This window comes from Gopherus evgoodei, chromosome 3, assembly GCF_007399415.2.
Source record: "Gopherus evgoodei ecotype Sinaloan lineage chromosome 3, rGopEvg1_v1.p, whole genome shotgun sequence".
NCBI lineage: Eukaryota > Metazoa > Chordata > Testudines > Testudinidae > Gopherus > Gopherus evgoodei.
Window position 1 is genome coordinate 20,027,951 of NC_044324.1, and position 24,835 is coordinate 20,052,785.

Genomic DNA, 24,835 nt, shown 5'->3' on the forward strand with positions numbered 1-24,835 from the left:
CCCAGGTTACCATGAAAACGGAGTGGTGAAAGCCGAGAATGGAACCTCCCCCCGCACCAAGAAGCTCAAGTCTCCGTAGAGCTGAAGGCTCGTCTGCCAGGGAGGAGGGTGAGAGACCAGGACTAGGCACCAGCCCCTCCCTCGGCCTCCCAGGTGCTGAATGGCTTGGAAAGTCTCATCTCCCCTCCCTCCCCCGCAAACCATTTGCAATAAAACCAAAAAACCTTGCTCCGTCACATGGCCTGCAGGAGCCAGACCCAAACCTCCCGTCCTCTCCTTCCTCTCAGTTTTATTGTCAATCAGCGTGCAATTTTTTTCCCCCTCTTCTTGAGTGTTTTTTCTTCCTGTTGTGTTTTTGTTACAAATGGGATGGTTCCAAGCAAACAATCCCTTTCCTAAAGCAGGTTCTTCTACTACCCTTTGGGCATTGCCCTGCGTCCTGGCCTTGGAGGGGCAGGCGGCTGCTTTAAGGTGCCCAGTGACCATGAGGGTAGAGGTTTGGGGAGCTGGGGGAGCCATGCCCTGTGCGCAGAACACCTCTCGGTATCAGGGTGGCATCCTTGGGTGGTGGTGCCGTGGCTGGAGTTCCTGGATGAATTGCAGAGCAGCCTTGCATCCAGCATGTCCAGCAGGATTGCAGAGGCGGGCCAGGTCTGGATTGGGCCTGTTGCATCAGGGCACAGGGTGGTGACCTCAGATGTGCTTTGCATCATGCTTGAGTTCCGGCAAGTGGCATCCCTAGCAGTCTGCAGCAGGAGATGAGCTCTGAGGCTGGTTCTGCCCACCTCTCTCCCTCCCTTAGGTCCGGTGATTAGGCTCTGCCTCTGCCCTGGAATTGCTAGTGCCTTACTTGGGATGATGTCACTCAGGGAGTAGCTCAGGCCAAACTCAATTGAGGAGGTGTAAGCCCTGAGACCCCCACCTCGCTGCTCCTTCAGGAGGTGCTGCTTTATCTCACCTAAGTGCTGGCTTAATCCTGTGGCGTTGTGTTCGGGTAGCACTCATGCTGCATGCAGGAGAGCAGATTCCCTGCCACTCAGAGTTTATCTGTAAGGAGGCCTTTCACCTCATGCCTCATAGCTGCCCTGAGCTACCCCCGCCATCCCAGGCCAGCTGTGCCCTCTCTGCTCCAGCTACAGCGACCAGCTTCTGTCTTTCCACTTCACAAGCCTCATATCCCCTGAGGGGATTGTTAATCCAGGATCCAGCCCATGCATCCCTTCCTGGGCTGGGTGAGAATAGCAGAGAGCAGCCTGTGGAAGTGGGAGTGCCTCTCGCCCGATCCATGCCACCTCCCTCCCCAGCTGGTGGATGGAATCATCTCAAATTTACCTCAGAGGCCGCCTCTTTCATACGATCACTCTCCCTCGACCCCTTGTTGGCTGCGTATGTTGGAAGGAGATGTGCGGGAATTGTTCAAGCACCCACTGATATTGTCCACTGCTCTCTTCTGAATGAATGGAGCCGTCCCACTTGAAGGGCTCTTTCAGTGCCATGTGCTGGTCAAGACTGGCCAGGTTGCCCTGCAGCAGAGGGTATTTCTCTCTGAGGAAAGTTCCCATAAGCCAGACTTTGCAGTGGGCATGGTTCAGTGCAGTGAGGTGACTTGGTGCTGCCCTTCTGCTTCGCTGAGGTGGGAGCTTCCCTCTTGGCAAAGCTGGCTTAGCTGCCCTTTCTGTTGGGGTGATGGGTAGCATTTCCTTTTGGCTGAGCGTGGAGAGGGTGTCGCTGCTCCCAAAGGGGCAGGGAGAGAGGCAGGCAGGGGGTAGCAGGGGGTGAAGTGTCATGGAATCTCTTCTAATGCAGATTGGGATCAGGGTTCTTCCTTCCTAGCTGGGGTGAGTGACCTGGGCCAGAATAAACCAAACACGATGTTCCTGACTTGTTTCATGCTCCTCCCCATGGCCTTCCTTACTGGAGGTGATTGTAACTCATGCTCTCTGGCCTTTTGTTTTTTGGGGTGGTGAAAGGAACTGGCTGGCTGTGCTGCTTTCACAGATTTTGAGTCCTCTCCACACCTGTTCTCTCCCCAGCACAGGCAGGGGCTGCCAGTGTGGGAGACAGAATACCTGGGAGCCTGAATGCAGCTGGTCAGATTCCATTCCTTCCCCCATTCCCCGGGAGCTTTGAATGTCAAAGGAGAGCCACTGGCTGGGATCTCCCAGGGATCTTCCTCCCGCTCCCCCAGTATCTTGGAGCAGAGCACCTGGGAATACCTTGTGACTGTCCCTCCTTGTCCCTGGCTGGACAGATACTAGCAAAGCCAGCACTTGGGCAGAGCAGCGGAACCAGGCGGGAAAGGAATGTTACGCTAGCGAGTGAGCGAGCTGGGACACATGCTGTTAGCCCCCGGGCCTAGCACAGTTCACCCTTCCATCCGTTTCCCCTTTCTCGTCCGCTCCCAGCGGGGGATCGCTGAGCCCTGCAGGGAGTGACTGCTCCCCAGACCTCTCCAGAGCCGGAGCTGGCCTTGCTCCTCTGATGTCAGAGACTTACTGCAGCTGAGGAGCTGAGCCTCCTGGTTAAAAGGTGGCTTGTTGTCAGAGCCAAATAAACCAGCCTGCTGAATGATTCCTTCCCCCAGCCTGCCCTGCTCCAGGCAGCCTTTCCTCTGGCACAAGCCTGCGAGGCCGTAAAGTAGCTCATTGTCTCTATATACCAAGTGCCTTACATTGCGGTATAGTCTGTACTCTCTTGCCTACACACTGCCTCAATAGTTCCGTGCCCTCAGGCTCTGTGTATATGTCTGATGTGTATGTTCCATATTTAGTCACTGGGGAAAGGGACAGTTCACGCTGGAAGTAGCCCCTTGTTTTCTATGCCTTTTCGATTTGTAGAATGGTTCCTTCCTCGGTGGCTAAAATCTCCTTCCCTTTTTCTGCCTAGATCGGTTGGCCCCTGCAGTGATGCCCCTTGGCTGCCATTTCACAGGCATCACTGGGGTCATTTGTGGCTGGAGGGGCTCCCATCCCATCGCATCCCATCCCTCCCCTCCCTCCCAACACAGAAACTCTTGCGCCTCTCTCCTCCAGTGCACCTACCATCTCTGGCTCTGCAGTCACTGGTGCAGCTCTCCTTGCATTTCCTAGCAAACCAAAACTTCCTCTCTATCCTGGAGAACCTCTTCCTCATAGAGAGAGATTCTTTTCTTTTCCAGTCTCTAGCGTTAACTCTTTCATCAACCAATCCGTGTACAAAGGTGCAGAGCGCCGGGGGAAGGAGACCCACTTCTCAAATGGGTCCTCTTCTTGGGCCCCATCCCACAAAGTGCTGCGCATCTTCTGCAACAGTTTGAGTGCCCCCATCTGCTAGAAAGCTGAGGGCACTCAGAATCATGCAGAATTGGGACCTGAGTCCCGGATTCAGTGTTATAGCACTGCTACTCCACTCCCTCTTGGGTGGTGCAATAATCCGCCTGGATCGTGGTCACTCCTGCAGTGCTTGCATCCATCACCAAACCCTGGGAGGGGAGTATCCCTGAGATGAGGTCAAGTTGTGATAATTGCATGGAGCACAGAATGTCTCCTCACCTGGGCTGTGGCAAAGTCTCTTAAGAACCAGCAGTTCTTCTCCCTCTCCTTGTCCCAGATGGATCTTAGAGGGGTGGATGTTGGGGAGAATGTAGCATTTTGCAGATCAGTATCTTTTAAAAAAAAAAAAAAAAAGTTTGTTGAATGAATCTTCCTTGCTCAACGAGGCATTGAAGTTTGTATTTTTGTAGGATGACTTTTCCTTGCCTATCATACACAGATGTAGCAAATAAGGGATGAGTTTCTCCCTGCTTTTTTTCTATTAAGTGGAGGATGGTCTCTCTTCAGAACTAGTCATGAAATCTGTAGATGGGTGGTCTTCATTCCAGTGGATTGGAGTTACAGCTACATCTGACTATGGAGTCCAGTAGTTGGAAGCTCCTGCTATGGCTGACTCCTCTCTAATGTAGAGGGTGTCTACAGTTGTTGACTGTACAGCTATAGCAGCTCCTTTGAGTGCATAACAGATGGCTTGAGTTGGCAGTCTTTATATTGACACTGTAAACTGGGTCACTTGTCTCCCTATGTCATGTGTACTTCTTGCCAAAGGGAGGGATGGACACAAGATGCAAAGTTTGAGTGGGTCCTTGTATCTCTCTCTTTAACCTGTTTAATTCTGCGGACCAAACTTCAACAAAGAAACTCAAGGAAAATTCTGTTCTTCCATATTTATGCTTTAGTGCAAACGTTCTCTTCCTTTGTTGTGTATTTTAATTTGTTTTGGTTTGGGGGGGGTTGGTTTTTTGGATAACTGTTTCAAACCCCCCCCACACACACACACATTTTTATTCTTTCTGTTTCGTTTAAAAAATAAAAAACAATTTTGTACGGATTTTTTTTTTTTGTTAAATGGCTTTTGTGAGCAAACTCTCAACAAAGATATTTTCTGAAATAATAAAAGGCATAGAATCATCAACTGGTGCTTAACACTGCTGTGTGTGTTTTTCCTCAATTTGCAAATACCTGATTGCTATGACTAGCGATTCTAGTATTCCCAAAGCATGATGGGATAGACCCACCAGGTATGGCAGAGAAAAGCGCCATCTGCTCTATTTGGTGTTTGACCTTCTGTCTTTGTCATAGACAACACATCTTCTGGTGGCTGGCTCTTCCCATGGCTAGGACCTGTTCTGTGGTTTGGGTGCAGGCATTGTATATGGGAAGTGATTCCTGCCCAATATGCTGAGAAAGCAAGTGGATTCTGAAGGGTGATTCTATGGCTTCATGCACCAGTGGCCTGTGCTAAGGGCCACATGTCCATGGAAAGACTCTCAGTGATTACAACAGGCTGGGGATCGGGCTGCAGCTCTGGACCTACTGGTGAGGGCTGGAAGCAGGTTCTGGAAGCTGAGGAGGAAGCAGAGATGGCCCAGTGGTGGCCTTATTGATGTTCCGAATAAAGAACGACACGGATAGCCCCAGAAGGTGAGAGCCTAACCTAGAGGGTGGGAGCTGGTGTGCAGCTGAGTCCCGTGTGTGGTTGTGTGTTGGAATTCTCAAGTATCTGAGAGGAAATGGGAACCCCCACCCTGAAAAGGGATGGATAAAATAAGCATTTTGCTCAGAAGAGGTGCCTAATGGTGGAGACCTGCACCATCTCTATCCTAGTTGCTCCTCACTGGCGCAGTTGGCTGGCTGACCTAGGGCACAATGGGGGCGGGTGGGTCTGTGGCAGCTTTCTTCATGTAAGGGGGAGCGACCAGACTTTTTAAACAGGGTGAGAGTGCTATAAACTCACCCTGACCATGTCTCTCTCTTCACTGTAGGGAAACAGCATCGCTTCCGCATGGAACCAGCATTTCTAGTAGGGCAAATAAAGTGAGGGAACATCCGGGGGGGGGGAGAATATGTATCTAAATCCATTCTCCATAACCTGGGGCACATCATTTAATCTGCTCTGAATCTCAGTTCCCCCATGTGTTAAAATCCCTCCTTTCTCCCATTACTTCGGGTATGGTGGGAAGCCTCTCCTGCAGAATCTAGCCCAGCAGGGCTGTTGCCAGGGGCCTGCCTCTACAGGAATTGCTGTCACGAACCACACAAGAGTGCAGCATTGAGTTCTGTTTTAAGCCAGCAGAAAGCTATTTATTTGATCTTTTGCTGTAATCCTCAGCTATTCAGGCTACTTGGTGGGTGGATTTACAGCAGACAGAGGTATCTGCCATTTCGCAGCAGACATGGCTGCTGGGGTTCGGATACCATAGCACCTTGCACAATGGGGTCCTGCTCCATGGCTGGTGCCTTTAGGCCCCTTCTGCCACAACATCATAAATTGAAATGGTACCCAGTTGCTTTTTGCTTCTCAGGAGATTTAGTCCTCCTCGGGCAGACTGTATGAAAGGCCTGGAGCTCTCAATCCATCCAGTCCACCCTGTCTCCCCTCAGAGCCTAGGAAGAGACAACCTGGAACAATGTGGAGTCATTTCTTTACTACAAATGAAGCCTTTTCTACAGGCTCTGCTAGCAGGCCCTGCATTTTGGACATTGAGCTCAGAGAGGCAGGAAGGTAAGTGGGGAAGAGATGAGGTGACCTGGTGCCGAAGGGCTGAGCAGCACTCAATGAAACGAGGGGGGGAGTCTAGAGGTACAACCTTTGAAGATGTGTCATTTCAGCTGGGACAGTCTTGGCTAGGTTGTCTCTCCCCTTCCGGGGGCAGCTCAGCAGGAGAATGCTCTGATGAAGTCATGGTAACTGATCTGGTTCTCCCCATGCGAACACAGGCTGATTAGCTGGAAAAGAAACAGCAGCGTGAGGAGAGGGGAGAAGTACAGTCACGTTTCCCTAAATAATAACTCCAGTGAGCAGTTCTAGGGGCCAGGGCAAAGGGCCCCATTCTTCCCTGTAGGGAGTAACCCACCTACAGGAGAGGAAAACTTTCCCTTATAATAAATAGCCCCATTCGCTTAGGAGTAACCTGCCCCATGAAATTTCAACCCAGCTTTCTCCTCATTCTAGCACGAAGAAGCCAAATGTTCCCCGCCCTTCACCTACAGACCTCGGGGAATCCACAGGAACAGAGAGGGACCCACATGGGTGCCCCTTGCCTCTGCTGTCCAGACATAGAAGGTCCCACTGACACAGCTCCTAAGGAACCATTTCCCTGTTGCAGCAGCTCTCAGCCCCTGCCTAAAGGCAGCGGAGGGAACAGCATATATGAACTGCCACTGGCTGCATTACCATCCCTGGGGGCTTTTAGGGGGTGGGTAGAGTTTTTAATGGGGTAGCTAGTGTCTCCTCTGTAACACCATGGGATCATCATAACTCCTCTGAAAGATTTACTCACTCTGTCACCTTGTTTGCACGGTCACTTGTGTGATGGATACATACTTGATTAATTATTTCTGGTTTGGAGGTAAGTGTTAGCTGCTGCTTGGTGCCTGCAGCTCTGGTATCTAGACATGGGCTCTAGGCACCTTATGTATTACACAGCTAGCCTAGAGGGGCGGTCCTGAGGCTAAGGCCCTGGCTTGGGACTCAAAGTTGGGTTCAATTCTTGGCTTTGGCCAGGGTAACCTGGGGCACATTATTGAATCTGCTCTGAATCTCAGTTCCCTCATGTGTTAGAATGGGGATAACAGTCCCTCCTTTCTCCCATTATTTTGGGTGTAGCGGGAAGACTCTTCCGCAGAATCTAGCACAGCAGGGCCCTGGTGATGAAATAACCTTGTTGCCTTTACTAAAATACCAAAGAAACAAGTCTTGCTCAAATGCATTGTTTTAAATCTATTTGATCCCTTGGCTATCATTCAATCTAATTTTTGCTAATTTTATTAAGAAAATGGGGGACATAGTCCCCAGGTTTTATACATTTCTTCAGCTGGAGAAGTTTTCTGCACTTGTATCTCTAACAGACGCAGCAGTTTATGCTGAGGAAACCCAAGTTAACATTTGTGTTCAACTACCTTTGGTTTCTTCCCTCACACACATGGTTCTCGGTCCTGTTTCCTGCAAGGCAGCCTGTGATCTCTGCTGGCTTCTGCTCATGGCCCCATAGCTGTATTGCCGTTGACCCATATTAGCTAAGCCCATAAGGTTATCCAGCCTTAGTGGAGGCCTGAGGAGGAGATGGTGGAGATGCCATGCAGGCTTCGGCTTACTGTACCTTCTTGGCAGTTCAGCTGGGATGCAATATGCAAAGGCAATCGGTGATCAGAAGCTGCCCTGCAGGAAGAATGACTGTGGTGCCCATGACAACATACCCGTAGAGGAAGGCTAAATACTTGGCTTCCAGTGCTATCTTGAGGCCTATATGGGATTGGATTCCTCCCCTCTTCCACCCCTCCACTGCTTCTGTTTAACGCACTCGGGTGAAGTGGTTTTCACCTCAGGGTTTGAAGGAATTTCTCTCACCTCTTGCTAGTCCCATTGCCAGACTGTCTGTGTGGGTCTCCTCTGCCTCTGGGGCCCTGAGCAGAGATGCTCCCGGAGGAGGGGGGATAGCACACAGTCTAGTTCATGGCATTGCCCAGGGATGGGGCACTGCCAGCAATTGGGCTTGGCTTGGCTGCCTTCTGTAAATGGAGAGGGAAGCTCCTTTGGAAGAGCCAAGGCAAGTGAGAGAGGACAGTGTTATGTGCAATATTATGTGGCTCCCAGGTCAATGTTTCAGCTAAAAGCCAAACTCCACACAAGCTGACCACGCTGCCTCCTGACCTTGTTAACCAGGGCGTCGCTGACCGGCAGGTTGAAGCGGTTGCAGAGGGCAAAGAACTCGGCTTTGTCGAGGAATCCGGAGCCATCCTTGTCATGGTGAAGGAACGCTTCCCGCATGCTGCTGTTACTCAAGTAGTTATGGTGCTTCAGCTGCTCCTGAACCTGCTTCACTAGCTCCTCCAGTTCCTGCCTGCCTGTTCCCGCTGCTGACTGGCTGTGGAGGGAGGAAGGAAGGAAGGAAATGACTGCATGCAGAAGTCACGCTTGACACATCTAAGCAAAGTCTTCTCTCGTGTTCCACCAACTAAAATCTCTGGTGGCCAGTTGTGTTCCTGGGATGGCCAGCTGTTCTTCCTGAATATATACAGCAGTCCTCAAACTTAAGACACAATTGGTTCCTGAACATCTCGTCTTAAGTCAAAAACATCGTAACTCTAATTTCCCATAGGAACAATGTTGGATCGAGCATTGTAAAGTCAAAAGAAGGCGTCATAAAGTTGAAACACAATGACAATTTATAAACGTAAGTGCCATTTGTTGCAACTCCAATGTCATAAAGTTGAGGACTGCCTGTATTAGGCTTCCAAAGACACGCTCCTTTGAATAACAAGGTCACCTGCTTGGTGCACAGGACATTGGGCTGGAAGGCAGGGGCCTAGAGGCCTCTGCCCAGCTCTGCCCCTTCCCCCCTGTGCCTCTGTTTCTCTTCTCTCCTTTTGTCTGTCTTGTCTAGTTAGAGTGTAAGCTCCGTGGAGCAGGGACTGTCTCCTTTTGTGTGTTCATACAGTGCCAAGTGGCCCCATTCTCAGCTGGAGCCTCTATGCACTGCCATAAAAATCAGTGGCTGGAGCCCACAACAGCTTGGCGTTGTGGCGTGGTCTCCTAAGGGATGGGATGGAAGCCCTAGCCCCAGGGAGAGGAGAAGGGAGGTCATATAAAATAAGTCTGGACCCTGGGCAATAGGGTAGGGTCCCATCCTTCACAGGCCAAGGAATGGCCCAAATGACCTAATAGCAATGGTAAGAGAACTCTCAGTTAGGCTTCTCTTAGCCAGAGTGCAACAACAGACTGGTACTGTGAGCAGCCACCGTTACCGAGCGCCGCCATCCTCCACAGACGGAGGACTATTTAACTGCTCCTATGCAGTGCTGAAGAGAAATCTTTGCTACAGGCCTCAAGTCAGAGCCAATGCTCCCTAAGGGAGATTTCAGGATCCTGGGCTGTGGCAGCCCCAGCTCAGCAGTTCTTATATAAGCAGCCTTAGTGGTACCTTGCATACTCTGAATTCCTTCTCCCGGTGTCCAAGGAGGGGTTCTCAGAGTGGAACAATCAGCTGATCAGTCATTAGCCAGCAATGCCCAGAGTAACAGGCTAGAGTGTGGTACCATTGGTTAATGACGCTCTACGCAACGTTGCACTAGAATGCACAGCACTAGGAGAGCTACTGCAAATAAATAATAGCCATTTGACCAGCTAAAAGCTGAATGACTTATTAACCCCAGCTCTCCCTGTCTCTTGGGTGCTTGCCATTGAAACCTACCTCTCAGCTGCCTGCTCTGCCGTTCGGCGAGAGGCAAAGTGATCTCGCAGAGACTGCAGCGTTGTTGCAGGGAAACTCTCGGCATTGCTTTCCATGTAATTCAAGACGTACTCGTCAGCATCGCTGATGATAAACCTGTGGCCAAAGACTGGGCAAGCGACAGCAAACCAAGTGTTACTCCCGTGTATGGGTGAGTCATGTTACTGACACAGGAGAAGACAAGGTCCCTGCCCTGAGGAACTTGCAATGTCAGAGCCAAATCAGAGCAGTTCATGCAGTTTTTTGTTGTCTTGGTGTAGGAAAAGATCTCCATGAATTCCATGGCCTATGTCAGGAGCCACTGAGTAAAGCCCTCAGGATTGGGCCCAGAGGAATTATACATTTAACACTATTTTCTACCGTGCTTCAGGCAGGGCCAGCACTTCCATTTAGGCGACCTAGGCAATTGCCTAGGGCGCCAGGATTTGGGGGGGCGGCATTTTGCCACCCTCGGCAGCAATTCAGCAGCGGGGGGTCCTGCCGCGCTCCGAATCTTTGGCAGCAATTCTGAGGCGGGTCCTTCACTCGCTCCAGGACCCGCCGCTGAAGTGCCCTGAAGACTGGGAGCACGGAAGGACCCCACCGCAGAATTGCCGCCGACCGGGAGCGCAGAAGGACCCTCGCCTAGGGTGCCAAAAACCCTGGCGCCCCTCCAGCCTTCAGGATCAGGGTTATTTTCCTCCATGGATGAACTGATGACCCAGGCTACTGGATTTCATCTAGCCCAGTGCTCCAGTGTTAACACTTAGAATGCTGTCATACCGCAGAACACCAGCTACACACATGCTAAGGAAAATATAGTGTTCTCTCTATATATTATATGAGAGAACCAGCTAAATGAACGGAATTACACCATTTTCCCACAAGCTGCTGCCTTTTACTTGATCCAGAACTAACAGTTTGTAGGCAGAGGACGTTGCGTGCAATATCTGTGCAAAAAGGAAGGGCTTGTCTACACTTACCAAGGGATCGACACGTGGTGATCAATGCATCAGCAGTTGATTTAGCAGGTCTAGTGAAGACTCGCTAAATCAGGGGTCGGCAACCTTTCAGAAGTGGTGTGCCGAGTCTTCATTTATTCACTCTAATTTAAGGTTTCGCGAGCCAGTGATACATTTTAACATTTTTAGAAGGTCTCTTTCTATCAGGGCCGGCTCCAGGGTTTTTGCCACCCCAAGCAGCAAAAAAAACCCAAAAAACAAAAAACCGCGATCTGCAGCTCTACCACCGCCGCTAGAGCCTTCGGCGGCGGGTCCTTTGCTCCGAGAGGGAGTGAGGGACCCGCCACCGAAGACCCGGCCATGCTCGCCCTCACCATTGGCTGCCCCAAGCAGCTGCTTGCTGGCCTGGTGCCTGGAGCCAGCCCTGCTTTCTTTAAGTCTATAATATATAACTAAACTATTGTTGTATGTAAAGTAAACCAGGTTTTTTAAATGTTCATGAAGCTTAATTTAAAATTAAATTAAAATGCAGAGCCCCCCAGACCAGTGGCCAGGACCCGGGCAGTGTGAGTGCCACTGAAAATCAGCTTGAGTGCTGCCTTTGGCACATGTGCCATAGGTTGCCTCCCCCTGCGCTAAATCAACCACCGATCACTCTCCCATCGATTCCTGTACTCCACCTGAACGAGAAGCACAAGGGGAGTCGACGGGAGAGTGTCTCCCATCAACATCGCGTAGTGTGGACCCCGCGGTAAGTCGATCTAAGTATGTTGACATCAGCTACGTTATTCACATAGCTGAAGTCGAATAACTTAGATTGATCTCCCCCAGCAGTGCATCAGAAAACTCATTTAAAACAATGAGCCTGCTCTAAAGAATAGATGCTCTAATGGCTCCATCAAGCCAGTTCCAGATCTACCTTCAACCGTGGCACCGATGGTGAGGTCTGCTGGCTCGTAGTAAACGGGGTTATCTGTAGTGGAGCCTGGCTTGGGGACTTTGGTCTTTCCTAAGTATTTGCCTCCAATGATGCCTGAATTGCGGACAGGTGGCTCATAGATGCTGATCATGTCAGTGGAGAGGAAATAGGAGAGGATGAACCGGCGCTTTCTCTCCTCGGGGTTTGGCGATTCCTAGAGAACGGAAGGACCAGAGTGGGTTGCGTGGTCAGGAAACATGTATTTGGACATTCAAGGCTAGCTGCATACTCACAGATTACTCCTATACACCCCCAACCAGCCAAGGACTGAACCTGGAGCTTTCTTTTTTACACTGCAGCACTTGGTTCGAGCCCTTGCCTAAAGAAGGCAAGAGGAGTAACCAGCCTGCTGCACTGTAATAAAACCATAGACTACATTCAGCGCTGGGATATCAGAGGCTTGTTGGACTACTCCCAGCTCAAGGTACTGCTCCGCATGCCTAACTGTGGCAGAATCTGGTCCACTCATTATGTCCACATGCTCAGCACTCCAGGAGCAAGGCGTATCCTGTATGAAGAGATTCATCTCACAAAGAAGGATTAGCTGTAGAATTAAAGTCTGTACCTCTGTGAGGTCTGGACAGATCCAAGCTCCTAACCACAAGACGAAACACTCTGAGTACACCACTGGATTTATGTGCTTAGATTAAAATTAGCTTTGATCTGAGCACTAAACTATGGCCTTCAGGAACAAATACAACCAATGAGAGAGAACAGCCATGGCATCCCCCTTAGACGCTGGGAAAGGCAGACATCAGCTGACCCACGGGTAGCATAGGAACTACTGCTACAGCACAGAGGCCATGCACATGGTGACCCAAAAGCTGCTTCTGTGTGAAGAGCACAGCTCTCAGCTGGGCTCCTTCGCCAGCTTCCAAGCCTGCAAACCGCTGGACAGTCCTGATGTAACGAACCACAGCTGGCATCTGAAGCTGGGATTAGCCCCGGGGAGGAGGGGGCAGTGTGCACAGGTGCTGGCAGGTGTTACTGGAAGATGAAGTAACGTGGCATGGAGGTGAGGGGCGAGGATGCATGAAAGTCAGGTTCAAGTGGCAATACTGCTCATCTGAGCATTGATCCAACACCTACTGAAGTCAAGGGGAGTCTTTTCATTGACTTCAATGGGGGAGTGGTGGAGGCCCATTTAGTACTGTCTGGCCCCGCTTTTATTATGCCTTACTGTATTACCGCTTGTCCTAAAGGCCATGCTGGAACACGTGCCCATCCTCAAGCAGAGAGCTGTTCTCTGGTGGCTGCTGGAGCTCTTTCTTGTAGCATTAACACAGGATAGCACTTGGAGGCAGCTAACCAGGAACACACCACTTCCCCCAACCCTTCTGATTTGGAGAGTGTAACCAGGTAGCGCTTACTCATGGACCAAGCTCTCACCAGTGCAACCTGATAGCGCAGCACCTTGTGGTCATTCTCTAGCATCTTAATAAAGTTCTTCCGGGGGGGCTGCGGCAGTAGAGAGAAGCAGTTCTGCAGGGAGTCTTCCAGGAAGCCATAACCATTGTAGGGAGGAATGATCTGCACACAGAAGAGACAGCAGTCACGTGGTTACAACTAACAAAAAGACACTGGTCAGGAAGCAGCTCCGGGCAGCTGTTCTCTGCAGCGAGAATTGCGCCAGCACTGAATACCTTCCCCACGGGCATTGCTGTTTTCCCCAAAGCTGTGCCATGATACCCTGGACAGTACAGCCAGGCAGCATGGGCCAGGACCTCAGCTGCTGTAAATCAGCCGGCCTTCCACGACTTCAGGTACAGCAGCTGGCCCTATGTTTTACATACTCTGAAAAGAGGGTCTGGAAGAACAAGTCCGAGTTTTAAGGCCAGAGGGACCAGCAGGTCATCCAGTCTGACCTCCTATCACCACTCGACCCCCCCCTCCCAGCCACCCCTTCCCCAAGCCAACAACCAGCCTTAGATCAAAGTATACCGGCCTGCAAGGGAGGTGCACCAATCCCCAGAAGCCCCTGCAATGGCAGGGAGATGAAGGCATTGCACGGTTTCAGGTTTATTGTCTCTGACTCCAGATCAAATGTGCTCCAGCCAAAAGATGTTTGTTTTCCTAGTTCCAAACCCTGCAAATTCAGCCTGAAGCTCGAGGCTCAAGCTGGGTTCTTTCCTTTCCAAGCAACCCTATAATCTTTAAGGGGGTTGCACAGCTGTAACTGATTGAAGCCAACTAACCCATTCTGTTGACCATACAGATTCTGTGACTTAAGCTCCTAAATCACTTAGGCCCAATGGGAGTTAGGAGACTAACTATCTTTGAGGATCTGGGCATTAGGCATACTGGCAAATGTTACCTATAATCCCATTTCAGAGCACAATGGCTCTGTAATATGGCAGCCGCCCTGAGAGCTGAGAACATGGCCAAACTAACTGACTCACCAACTCAACCTGATCACCCTGCAATTTGGAGGTAACCAAGCTACGCAGATGTTTCCTACATGAGCTGTGACATTAAGCCTTTCCTCACTGCTGGAATGGCATCCCAATGAAAGTACTAGCAGCTCTGGAATTGCCATAAGGGAACAGATCAATGTCCATCTACTCCCGTATCCTCTCCCCATGACGGGCCAGTACCAGACATTCCAGTGAAAGACATAGGCCCCTTCTGCAATAATGTGCAAGTCTACACTTTACAGGAGCTGCAAATGTCTCCTTAGCCCAGCTGCTCACCCAACCCCCTGAAGCATGAGGGGTAATAGCCCCTGTACTTTTTAACCGTATGTATTCTCCTTGGCAAAAAGCCTGAGCTGTTTGGTCAGTTTTCATAGAGTCTTTAGTCAAGAAGTTCGTAGGACTCCACTCCCATAGAAATGTAGGGCTGAAGGGGACCTCAAGTCCAAATCCCAGCACTGAGGCAGGACCAAGGAAACCTAGACCATCCCTGACAAGCATTTATCCAACCTGTTCTGAGAAACCTCCGGCAATGGGCACACGTGAATAATTGCTGCTCTGTGAGTCAGGGCTGCAGAATTTGGCTCTGAGTAAGGACCTGTGGCGACTTATTCATATCAACGTCTAATGAGGTTTATTGGTTTTCAAATCTCAGTACTCAAAGCAAATTCCACAAGTCCACTCAACACTGTGGAAAAGGCACAAGGTGCGTTCCAGAGCACTAGTAGATGTGTTTTGCCTTCCAGCTGCTGTGTCATTCAGCAGTGGAATTAACCTTAGAACAAGATAGCTAACCAGTACTTCACTGCTATATAGGTTAAGACTCACAGCCCTACTGCCCTGGCTGACTCACACTAGTCTTTCCCTCTGGCTTCCCCTTAATCTGACCTCTTGAGCAACACAACATTAGGAGAAAGTAATTCTAAAAGGCTTATGATAACGGCATTTAGGAGTCCTAAGGGTCTTTGCCCTGTATGGGCTGATGGGTTTTTTCCCCGCCCCCCGTGAATTTTCTCCCAGTACCTGTGGCACTTCCTCTGGTGCCTTCTTCTTTACATCCACCGGCTGGAAGTCAGTGATGCCAAACTTCTCGTGATAGAACTGTCTTGTGAACTCATCACAATCATAGATGAAGAAGCTGCGACCCAGGAGGGTGATGGGCTTGCCAACTGCAAAATCTTTGACCGTGTACCACTCCAGCACCTCCTGATTGGAGATCTCCAGCACGCAGCGGGGGAAGGTTTCTGGGGAAGATCATGGGTAGAAAAGGCAGCTCAGTGAGCTAGACGTAGTCTTTATTACTGCATACAAAGCAAGAGATGAGAAAATCCTGTCTGAACGTGACATGTATAAACAGCTTCAATGAGCCAGTGGTGGAAAGCTGGAGATGTCGCACATGCTTTGGCAAATCGGCAGCAAAAGGTTAAATGTTTTAAAACCAATTGATTGTTTCTGTTGGAAAGAAACTGTAAACTCAAGAAAGGTTCCTGGGATTAATTACATAGACACTATATTTATAATATGAGATATGCAGGCCCTGCACATGTCCACCCATCTACACTCATGTAAACACACACACTCTCTCTCTCTTCCTGCTAACAGAAAGCAGGTAAAACCCCCAGGAACAGACTCTTACTCATCTTGTCCACAAAGCTTTTGGGCAAGCGCTGGCGTCTGATCAGCACCGGGAAAGGGTCTCTGCCATCGTTGCGTTCGTGGAGTTCTCGAACCTCCACCGTGTCGTCAGCCAGGTAATAATGGATGAGGAAAGGCCGGTTCTCGCCAAACATGTTCTCGGTGTCATCCCACATGGCATAGAAGCGAAGGACCTGCAGGTGTTGGAGAGCCAAGCAAGGGCCATGAACCCAATATGAAACTAAAACATGCCCTGTCTGGATTAGGCTGATGCAATCTGGGGGCTGTGTATGCAGAAGGATCGTGCCCTGAGCACAGAGGTACCAGTCTGCCTATGTTAGGCACTGGTGAGAATGGCCTTGAAATCCTGCACTCGTTTCTGGGCTCTGGTCAGCAAGTCATTGAGGGAGGCAGTTCAGAGAAAAGAGGCAGAAATGATTCAGCAGCCGGAGGGTTTTGACTAAGAGAACCAAACAAAACTAGCTGGGCTAGGCAGCAGCTGAGGGGAGAGAAGACCCATCTACAAATATCTGAAGCACCACCGAGGGACAAGAATTATTCAGGGTAGTTCAGGGGACAGGAGGAGGAAGAAAGTGATCAAAGGAAATACTGGGGGAAAATGCCCTAGCACTGGCCCCATGAGATGCACTAGCTGATCCAATGGGTGGCAGGCATCTTGCTCTCAACCATCAAGCTGCCTAAACACCATAGCTACTCTTGGGTGGGGCTGTGGTTTTTTTGCCCCAGAGGTCAAAATAATCACACAGCAATGGATGTTTGCAGTGCAACATCATTACTCAGTGGGGTAGCAGCTAGCTGCAGAGCTGGGTTATAATGTGCCTTTCATGACGGCAGATGTGAAATCAGGAGTCTTTAGATGCCAAACAATCACTGGCCTGATGCACTCAGGCAAGTGGCTGGTTACCCTACCTGGACATAAGGCTTTCTGGAGCAAGAAAGAAAGAGGAGAATCTACAGTGTGGGCTGAGCTGTTCCGAAGAAGGAGCTCTAGAAGCAGCCAAGCCTGGGGAGAAGGTAAGAGCTGAACTTCAAATTCTCTTTTTATTGATTTCTTTATTGACAAAGACAGATCCCCAGAGAAGTAGGATGTGTTTGGCCTCTGCACAATGTATGGACTGCATTTGCAGAGCTGCCTGGGGGAGGCACCTCCTCACGGACACCCACAAGAGTCACATATAAGTACCACTCTGAATCACAGACATACACAGGGAACGACCCAGCCCAAGAAAAGGCACCTGCACCCTACTCACCTGCCTGTCAAAGGTCAGAAACTGTTTGAGCTGGTCGAAGCTTGACGGTGTGACGTACATGCGCATGGGCATCTTTCGGAGCTCCGTGTATGGGTCGAAAATCATTTTCTCAGGAGGGTTCAGTTCAATTCCTTGGCTCTCCAGAAATACCTAGGGAAAGTGTCTGGGCCATTAATGCTGCGATGGGCTCTTAGGGTCAGGAGGCAAGGAAAGTTCTGGGCTGGGTTTGGGAGGGTATCAGCAGGGGCCTGTAAGCTCACTGCTTGCAGTTGCACCTAGAGGCCTCAATCCCAATATGCTAGGTGCTGTACAATAATCATAGACTCCTCGACTTTAAGGTCAGAAGGGATCATTGTGATCATATCATCATTCATAACTAATAAATGTTTTTAACTGTCAGTTGCCTCTTTGTTTCCATGGACCTTGCAGACCTCACCGCAAGCCAGATCTTGAAGTCCTGCCTCTGGTAGGACTCTGGCAAACCTCCCATTGACTTCACTCCTGGGAGATTTGCCAGAGTAAAGACTGAAGGACTTTAGATCTTGTCCCTTTTTATGTTTCTATTACAAATTGACAGGGCAACTCTCTCTTTTTTGGTTTAATTTGCGATTCCCTGGAAGGCGCCAGCTCTGGAAAGCAGAGCCCTATTGTTATACTCACGGCACAGACCCAAGAGAGCCACTGAAGCCAGTGGGCCTGCTCGCCTGCCTACCTCACCAAGATTTGGCCCAGAACACATGCAGCTTGGAAAGCAGCAGCACAAGCTTCCCCACCAGGGAACTGACCCGAGTTGGAGAGATCATCACTAAGGCTTAGAAGGAAGAGTCGGGCTGCATGACTGAGCAGTTCTGGCCTTAAGAATGCCAAGTTATGCTAAATGTAGTGGCAGGTTTGAGATGCAGACGCTTTGAAATGGGAACTGGATGGCATCATCAACTCATTATACATAAGCCACTGAATGACCCTAGAATAATATCAGGGACTGGATCTACAGCTGGTGTAAAAAGGCATAACTCCACTGACTTCAATGGTCATTCACTTCCAGCTTGCACCAGCTCTATAAAAGAGATCAGTCTACATCAGAGGTTCTCAATGTGTTGTCACAACCCTGCAGGGTTGGAGTGTCAGAAATGGGTGTTGGGGGTCATGAGTGACCACCAGACCTGTCCCATGGTCTTATGTGGGGTGGGGCCCCAGTATGGAAGAGGCGGAGAATCTCTGATCTTACTCGTGTGTGCTGGGAACAGAGCAGGGATTCTAGTGAGCTTTGCCCATTGCTAACTCCTAGGATTCTCTTATTCGGCTAGTTCCCTGCATCACTGATGCACCTGTGTGAACGGGTCACAGTCGACTATGCGGAAAGTCTTTCCATAGATGGTGATGTTCATGCCCCGATTCAGGTCTTTCCAGTGGTAATGGTCCCCGCGGTCATTCTTGGGAATCCGCTGGCGTTTGATGAGCTTGCCCTGAGGAATACCCGAGTTCTCCACGATGGGCTCCATGACAGACATGCTGTCATCCTCCAAGTAGTAATAAATACCCACTTGGCGGATCCGGAAATGCTCTTCTGTGGATATAGGAACATCTTCCTGGAAATAGGCATCAAACTTCAACACCTGCAATGTGGGGAAGGAACTGACATGAGTGACAGCATTAATAAAAGATCTTGTTAACGTTTCCCCTCTGCTTTGACAACATGGGTCACTGGCATTAGTACTTATCATGCCATCGAGGGCCCCGGAGTCTGACCACGGACTGACTGCAAGAGCTTTCATTGCTGGTGGTTTTTCTAAAGCCCAATATTTTGTAAATTTTCCCTTGTTCGAGGCACGCAGGAACCAAGTGTAAGTGGCTTGAATAAACATAGCACCTGCCCCCCTAAAAGATCTCCAAGCCCTTTACAGCCAGGGGTCCTGTCTAGCAAGTTGCTCTCCAGTTCCCATTGGTGGAGCTTACTGATATACATGAGCTTCTCTAATATGCTCAGCCCCTCAGAGGCAATTGGCTGCCAAGCTCCCAACAGGGGAAGCCATTCTCACGTTCTCTGGCTCCATTACTGACGAGGATTCCTGTGCTCTACTGGATTTGAGACTCTGCTTCGCGCTCCTGCAGTTGCATTTACCATGCAGGCTGACACCAAGAGCCAGACTGTATGTGGGGAGGTGGTGGCAAGGGAGGGTCAGGGCATAAGGTGACTGCCCTGTCTTGGTCACCCAAGCACAGCCACAATCACAGTTCCTGTGCTTGGGCAAAGCACAGGGAATGTTTTCTCCATAAGACCCCAGGCTGCAAGGGGTGTGGAGTAGCTAGGGCCATGGACCTGCCTGCTTCTCCATACCAGCCCATAGAGCTGGCCAGGCATGCTGTGGGGAACAGACAGTGCCACCCTAAAAGCTGGCACAGCCTATGCATTCCCCCTTGTGCTCTCATAGCGGGATTGCAACTTGTGGGGCATGATCCCTCCCAGCCTCTGCCAGGGCTGATGCACCAAGTTCCTTAAGGACACAATCTGGCCCAAAGCAGATACGCTGACGACGATTAATGCAGGAAGTCTGTATGGGGCAGTACAGGCACACAGACGCTGTGGTGATGAGCATGGTATAAACTCCCAGATGACAGCTCAACAAACAGGAGATGCCCCCTTTGCATGGGCCCTTCAGGAGCATGGCTCTGTTGCAGCTCCTGCATAATTTTGCAAGGAGAACATGAGAGGATGGGACTTACAGGGAGATGGTTATAAAGTGTAGCGTCTAGAGTTCATCCGAATTGTCTTTAAACTACTGGAAATGTCCTTGCGTAGCTCATGGGAAAAGCTTTCTAATGTTTACTTACTGTAATCCTTTTCGCACGCAAAGAAAGCCTCTTTCAACCCAGATGTCAGTTGTCTATGACTAAGGACTACGATATCTAGAAAATACATGCTATACTGTCCGTTCCCCAGACCTTGACATTCACGGCTCACCGCCCTGGGTTTGGCTAGCAATGCTCCTGAACTAAGGCTCTCGTACCTTTTTGTCAAAAGCCACGTGTGCTGGAATGAAGTCAGAAGGTGGGGCCTGCTTGGCTTGCCCGTAGGTCAGCGTGGGTCTCTTGTTGGACAGTTCATCTAATTCAGCCTGGGAGAGCTGGTTCACATAGAGTCGCTCCCTGCCTATCCCCACTGTTGGTAGCCGTGAATAGGCAAAGCCATTCCTATAGCCCAGTGTCTGGGAGCGATGGAAAGCCGATTTCTAAGGAAAGCAATTCAACCATTAAATGCAATCTGGCACCAGCTAGATCTTGATACACAAAGCAAATTCTTTCACCAAAAAACAGCTCAAGGTGTCAAATATCCTGAAAAACAGCAGCGCATTTTACTGTAATCTCTTGCAACAATGATTACTTTAACCTTTCCTAGTCCCACTCAGCCAAAGGAGGTTGCAGAGAGGACTGGTGTTTTGGGGAGCAGGCACTGGTTTGGAAATCAGGAGATCAGTGTCGATAGATCCTCCTGCTCCAAAACCTCATGCCGATCTAGGAGAATCCCAATTTGTTTTTAGCAGGATAGAACCTCTGTCACACTGTTGAGCCGTTCTCATTCCGTGCTATAGAAGAAGGTGGGAACCAGCACACGTGGAAAGAAAACTCCTTCCGAGTCCCAAATTTGCACTCAGTTCAGCCTTGAGCATGTGAACAAACCACCCAATGGTTAAGCCTCTAATCCTGTTTCTAATCCCAAAGCACCAATGGCATTCCAAGTACTTGTCCATTTTGTTTTAAACTCAAATACAGTGGCCTCTGCCGGCGCTGCTCAGGACAGAGCAGCAGTGAAGTAAGAGAGTTTATTTAAGGGAAGTTAATGGAAAGTTGCATAAATATTATACTTGCTGCAGAATAACCATTTCTTAGTGGTAATTAAATGCCAGGGAGAAGTGGAGGTGTTTGTGGGAAAGACAGGTGAGACAAAACCAGGACACTTATCTATAAAAGCGGGGAACAGTACATTTGAGCCCAATCCTGCAGCCCTTAAAGGCACTTAGGCAGTCACCTAGGCACCTAATGGAATTTTTAAAAGTGCTTATCTGTGTCTTTAGCCCCCTAACTGCCTTTACAGATCAGGCTCATAAGGACTCCCAGTGATGTTAACAGGACCAATCAAATGAGTCTGGCTTCCAGATCAGGACTCTCCTAGCAAATGACTGATGTGAATGTAAAGAGAGAGCCTTAAATGTAAGCTTCTGCTTCTGGTCTCAGCTACACCAGCATGTATCTGAAGGAACACCATTGACTTCAGTGCAGTTCCTGTGTTTGCTGGTTTAAAGCCCATTCTCCCCCTCAACCATTTTTTGTCTTCCTAGTGCAAATTGCTGACACCAGCTCAGCGCTTCTGGGCAACTCTTTAATAATAAGCCGACTAGCCAATTCCTGCTTGCAGTGGATGTTTTTGCTAGAAGATACGCTCCAGTTCAAACAGAAATTAATTCAGCAAAGTTCTCTGGCATGTCCTACTGAGGAGGGGAGGCTAGATGGCCACAGTGGGCCCTTCTGGCCTTCAAATCTAGAAGTTACTGTGAATTACACCAGTTGTCCTGCTGATGTCAATGAAACTACTCACATGTGTATGGCAAGCAGGATTTCTACAGGCCAGAGGAAAGAAACATTTGGACAAGGAACTAGATTTGAAGTTCAAACTTTCAAGGGGCTATAAACAATGGTGAGAAAAAAATATTTAAAGGGCGAAGAGCTGGGACAAAGCCCTTTTAACTGTGTCTGATCAGTGTGGGGGCAAGGAGGGACAGCTCTTCCCTGAACAGCTGACCTCTCAGTGGCTTGTCAGGCTGATTGATTGTGTGTTTCAGAATGCAACTGGCCAACAACTGCATGATGAGCTGAGCCCCATGTTCCATGAAAATCATAATCCATGCAAATGTGAAAAAAGCAGAGGAGTGGTTAATGGGTCCTCGGATCCCATCAAGGACAATTGGGGAAATTAGGTCTCATTGTAGGACATTGAGTTTCAAAAGGAAGATGGGGGTATCCAATCAGCAGTAATGGGGTTATCATAGGTACCACTGGGGTATCAAGAGAGCATGGGGGTCTTTGCCCAGGGGAGAATCAGATCCCTTCAGGGATAGCAGGCTCTATCAAGGGCCTGGGGGGGCAGATATTCAACCAGTGTGTTAGAGTGCAGTTGGAAGGGTATCTGGGGAACACTACAGCCCATTGGGGGGCATTGGGTTCCCATGGAGGTACCAGAATGCATAGGGTCACCATCATGGTGTATCAGGTCCCATGGGGCTATCAGGAGGGTACAGAGCTATCAGGCCCTATGGGGAACAGAGGTACCTATCCTGGGATATCAGCTTCTCATGGGGGGTCCCATCCCTATCAAGGAGGGTGTGAGGACCCATGGGGGTCTGAGGAGCACATGGTACTATTGGTTCCAAGAGTATTGGGATGGCACAGGGATCCCTGTCATGGGATATTAGTTGTCATTGGGTACTGATTCCCATGGGAGGGCACAAGGTTCCCTGTTCTCAGGTTATTTGGTCCAGGAAGGGATCCTGTCCCAGGAAGTGGGAGAGTGGTTTTCAGGGGAACTTGGGTCAGTTTTGTGGGTATCGGGTTCCTAAAGTTGAGGGAATCAGGTCCTGGGGACTGGGTCCAGGGGAAGGGGGGATCCTGTACAGGGGAGTGTGTCATCTTGGAAGGCTGGAGATTCCAGGCGCCAGGAAACATTAGACATGCCAGGGGTATCAGTCTGGGGATATTGGGTCCCATGGGGGGAAGGCGGTAGATCTGGTCCTGGGATCAGGGGATTGGGTCCAGGGAGGGATAGTGGGAAGACATGGGGATCAGGTCCCGGGATATCCATCTGGCAGTATCTTGAGATCAGGGTGACCAGACAGCAAATGTGAAAAATTGGGTGGGGGGCAATAGGAGCCTATATAAGAAAAAGATCCCCAAATTAGGACTGTCCTTATAAAATTGGGACATCTGGTCCCCCTTCTTGAGATGAGGGGTACAGGGTAGGGGGGGAAGGGAGGACTGAGTTCCAGGGTCAGGCATGTCGGTCCACGGATATCAGATCTAGAGGAGGCGATTGGGTCTCAGGGTCAGGGGTATCAGTCCACTGGTATCAGGTATCAGGAGGGACTGGGTACAAGGGCCAGGAGTTGAGGGGAGGCATCCGGTCCTGGGAGAGTTTCTGTCCCAGGGGGCTGGGGGTGGAATTGGGTTCTGGGATTGGGGGTATCAGCTGGGGGTACCAGGTCTTGAGTTGGAGGTATCGGGTCCCAGGGGTATTGGTTTGGGAAAGGATCCAGTCCCAGGCTCAGGAGGGGGTGGGAACTAGCAGAGGGATTGGGTCCCAAGGGGTATCTGGTTGCAGGGAGGGATTGGATCCTGGTGGGATGGGGGGTGTTCCAGGGAATTGGCTGGGGGCGGAGAGTATCGGGTACCAGGGGAATGGTCTGTGGGGTGGGGACCTGGTGCCGGGGGCCTCGGTCTGGGAGGAGAGAAATCGGGTCCCGGGGGAGTGTCCGTCCGATGGGGGGGAGGGAGACCGGGTCCTGGGGGGTTCAGTCCGCTGGTGGTGGGAGGGAGCTTGGGTCCTGGGGAGGAGCTTGGTCCAGTGGTGGGGGGGGAGGGATTTTGGGTCCCGGGGGGGGGGAATCGGTCCCGGGGGGTCTCGTTCCCGTGGGGGGGGGAGGAGCCAGGTCCTGGGGGTGGCTCGGTCCGAGGGGTTGGGAGGGAGATCGGGTCCCGGGGGGGGGGGGGTGTCCGTCCAATGGGGGGGAAGGAGACTGGGTCCTGGGGGGGGCTCGGTTCGGGGGGGTGAGGGAGACCGGGTCCCGGGCGGGGGCTCGGTCCAGGGGGGGAGGGAGATCGGGTCCCGGAGGGAGGAGGCTCGGTCCGGGGGGGGATAGAGACCGGGTCCCGGGAGGGCTCGGTCCAGTGGTGGGAGATCGGGTCCCGGTGGGGTTCGGTCCAGTGGCGGTGGGAGGGAGATCGGGTCCGGGGGGGAGGGAGACCAGGTCCCGGTGGGGTTCGGTCCGGTGGCGGTGGGAGGGAGATCGGGTCCCGGGGGTGTGGGGGGGGGAAATCGGGTCCCGGGGGGGGGGGGGGGTTCGGTCCAGCGGCGGTGGGAGGGAGATCGGGTCCGGGCGGGGAGGGAGACCAGGTCCCGGTGGGGTTCGGTCCGGTGGTGCTGGGAGGGCGATCGGGTCCCGGGGGGGGGGATCGGGTCCCGGGGGGGCTCGGTCCGGTGGTGGTGGGAGGGAGATCGGGTCCGGGGGGAGGAGGCTCGGTCCGGGGGGGAGAGAGATCGGGTCCCGGGGGGGCTCGGTCCGGTGGTGGTGGGAGGGAGATCGGGTCCCGGGGGCGGGGGGGGGGCGGAAATCGGGTCCCGGGGGACACTGCCGGGGGCGCGGGCCCGCGCTCGCCTCACCGTGGGGTCGCTGAAGGCGCTGCCCGGCAGCAGGGGCAGCCCCTGGACGGGATGGGCGCTCATGGCCAGCGGGTGCCTGGCGCGGCGGCTCTGGTCCCCAGCCTGCCCCGGCGCCAGGCAACGCCGTCACCCTGGCAACCGTAAACATTCCAACGCTCGCTAGGAGCCCGGGCGGCGAGGGATGCGCCGCCTCTGGGCATGCGCGCTGCGTGCAGCCGGCTCCTGCCGCGGGAGTCGGGGTTAGTGCGAGTGTTTCCCGGGGGGGGCTTTGCCCAGAGACCGCTGCCAAGTGCCACCTGGCAGCGCCCCCCCCCCCGGTGCCAGGGTGCAGCGCAGCCAGCACGGGGCTGGGCAGGGACTCGCAGCACCAGTCCCCTGCCCCCCCTGCGCTAGGGCCCCTTCCACC

At 51.4% G+C, this 24,835-nt stretch overlaps 2 protein-coding genes across 2 annotated transcripts in view; one reads left to right on the forward strand and one right to left on the reverse strand.

Annotated features, from left to right (window-relative positions):
* The window catches only part of TRAM2 (translocation associated membrane protein 2), a 56,484-nt gene extending 52,177 nt beyond the window's left edge, over positions 1 to 4,307 (forward strand). The window contains exon 11 of the mRNA XM_030555220.1: positions 6 to 4,307. Coding sequence (XP_030411080.1) covers positions 6 to 79 — 74 coding nt within the window. The 3' untranslated portion in view covers positions 80 to 4,307. The remainder of the gene's footprint in view (positions 1 to 5) is intronic.
* Positions 4,307 to 24,522, reverse strand: EFHC1 (EF-hand domain containing 1). The gene is made up of 11 exons (XM_030555219.1): positions 24,430 to 24,522; positions 20,009 to 20,230; positions 18,329 to 18,616; positions 17,001 to 17,150; positions 15,731 to 15,923; positions 15,118 to 15,338; positions 13,073 to 13,213; positions 11,624 to 11,837; positions 9,725 to 9,872; positions 8,185 to 8,398; positions 4,307 to 6,260 (listed from the first exon to the last, which is right to left on the reverse strand). Exons 1-11 carry the CDS (start codon positions 24,490 to 24,492, stop codon positions 6,189 to 6,191), a joined length of 1,926 nt encoding a protein of 641 aa, XP_030411079.1. The 5' UTR covers positions 24,493 to 24,522; the 3' UTR covers positions 4,307 to 6,188.
* Between the last annotated feature and the right edge of the window lie 313 nt (positions 24,523 to 24,835).

What these genes read in the sequence shown, in the direction of transcription:
- EFHC1 (XM_030555219.1), bottom strand. Translation starts at nt 24,492, where the DNA reads ATGAGCGCCCATCCCGTCCAGGGGCTGCCCCTGCTGCCGGGCAGCGCC. An exon ending in GCGCCTTCAGCGACCCCACG is followed by an intron (nt 20,231 to 24,429) that starts GTGAGGCGAGCG and finishes TGCTTTCCTTAG; the next exon opens with AAATCGGCTTTCCATCGCTC. An exon ending in ACTGTGACCCGTTCACACAG is followed by an intron (nt 17,151 to 18,328) that starts GTGCATCAGTGA and finishes CACTTTCCCTAG; the next exon opens with GTATTTCTGGAGAGCCAAGG.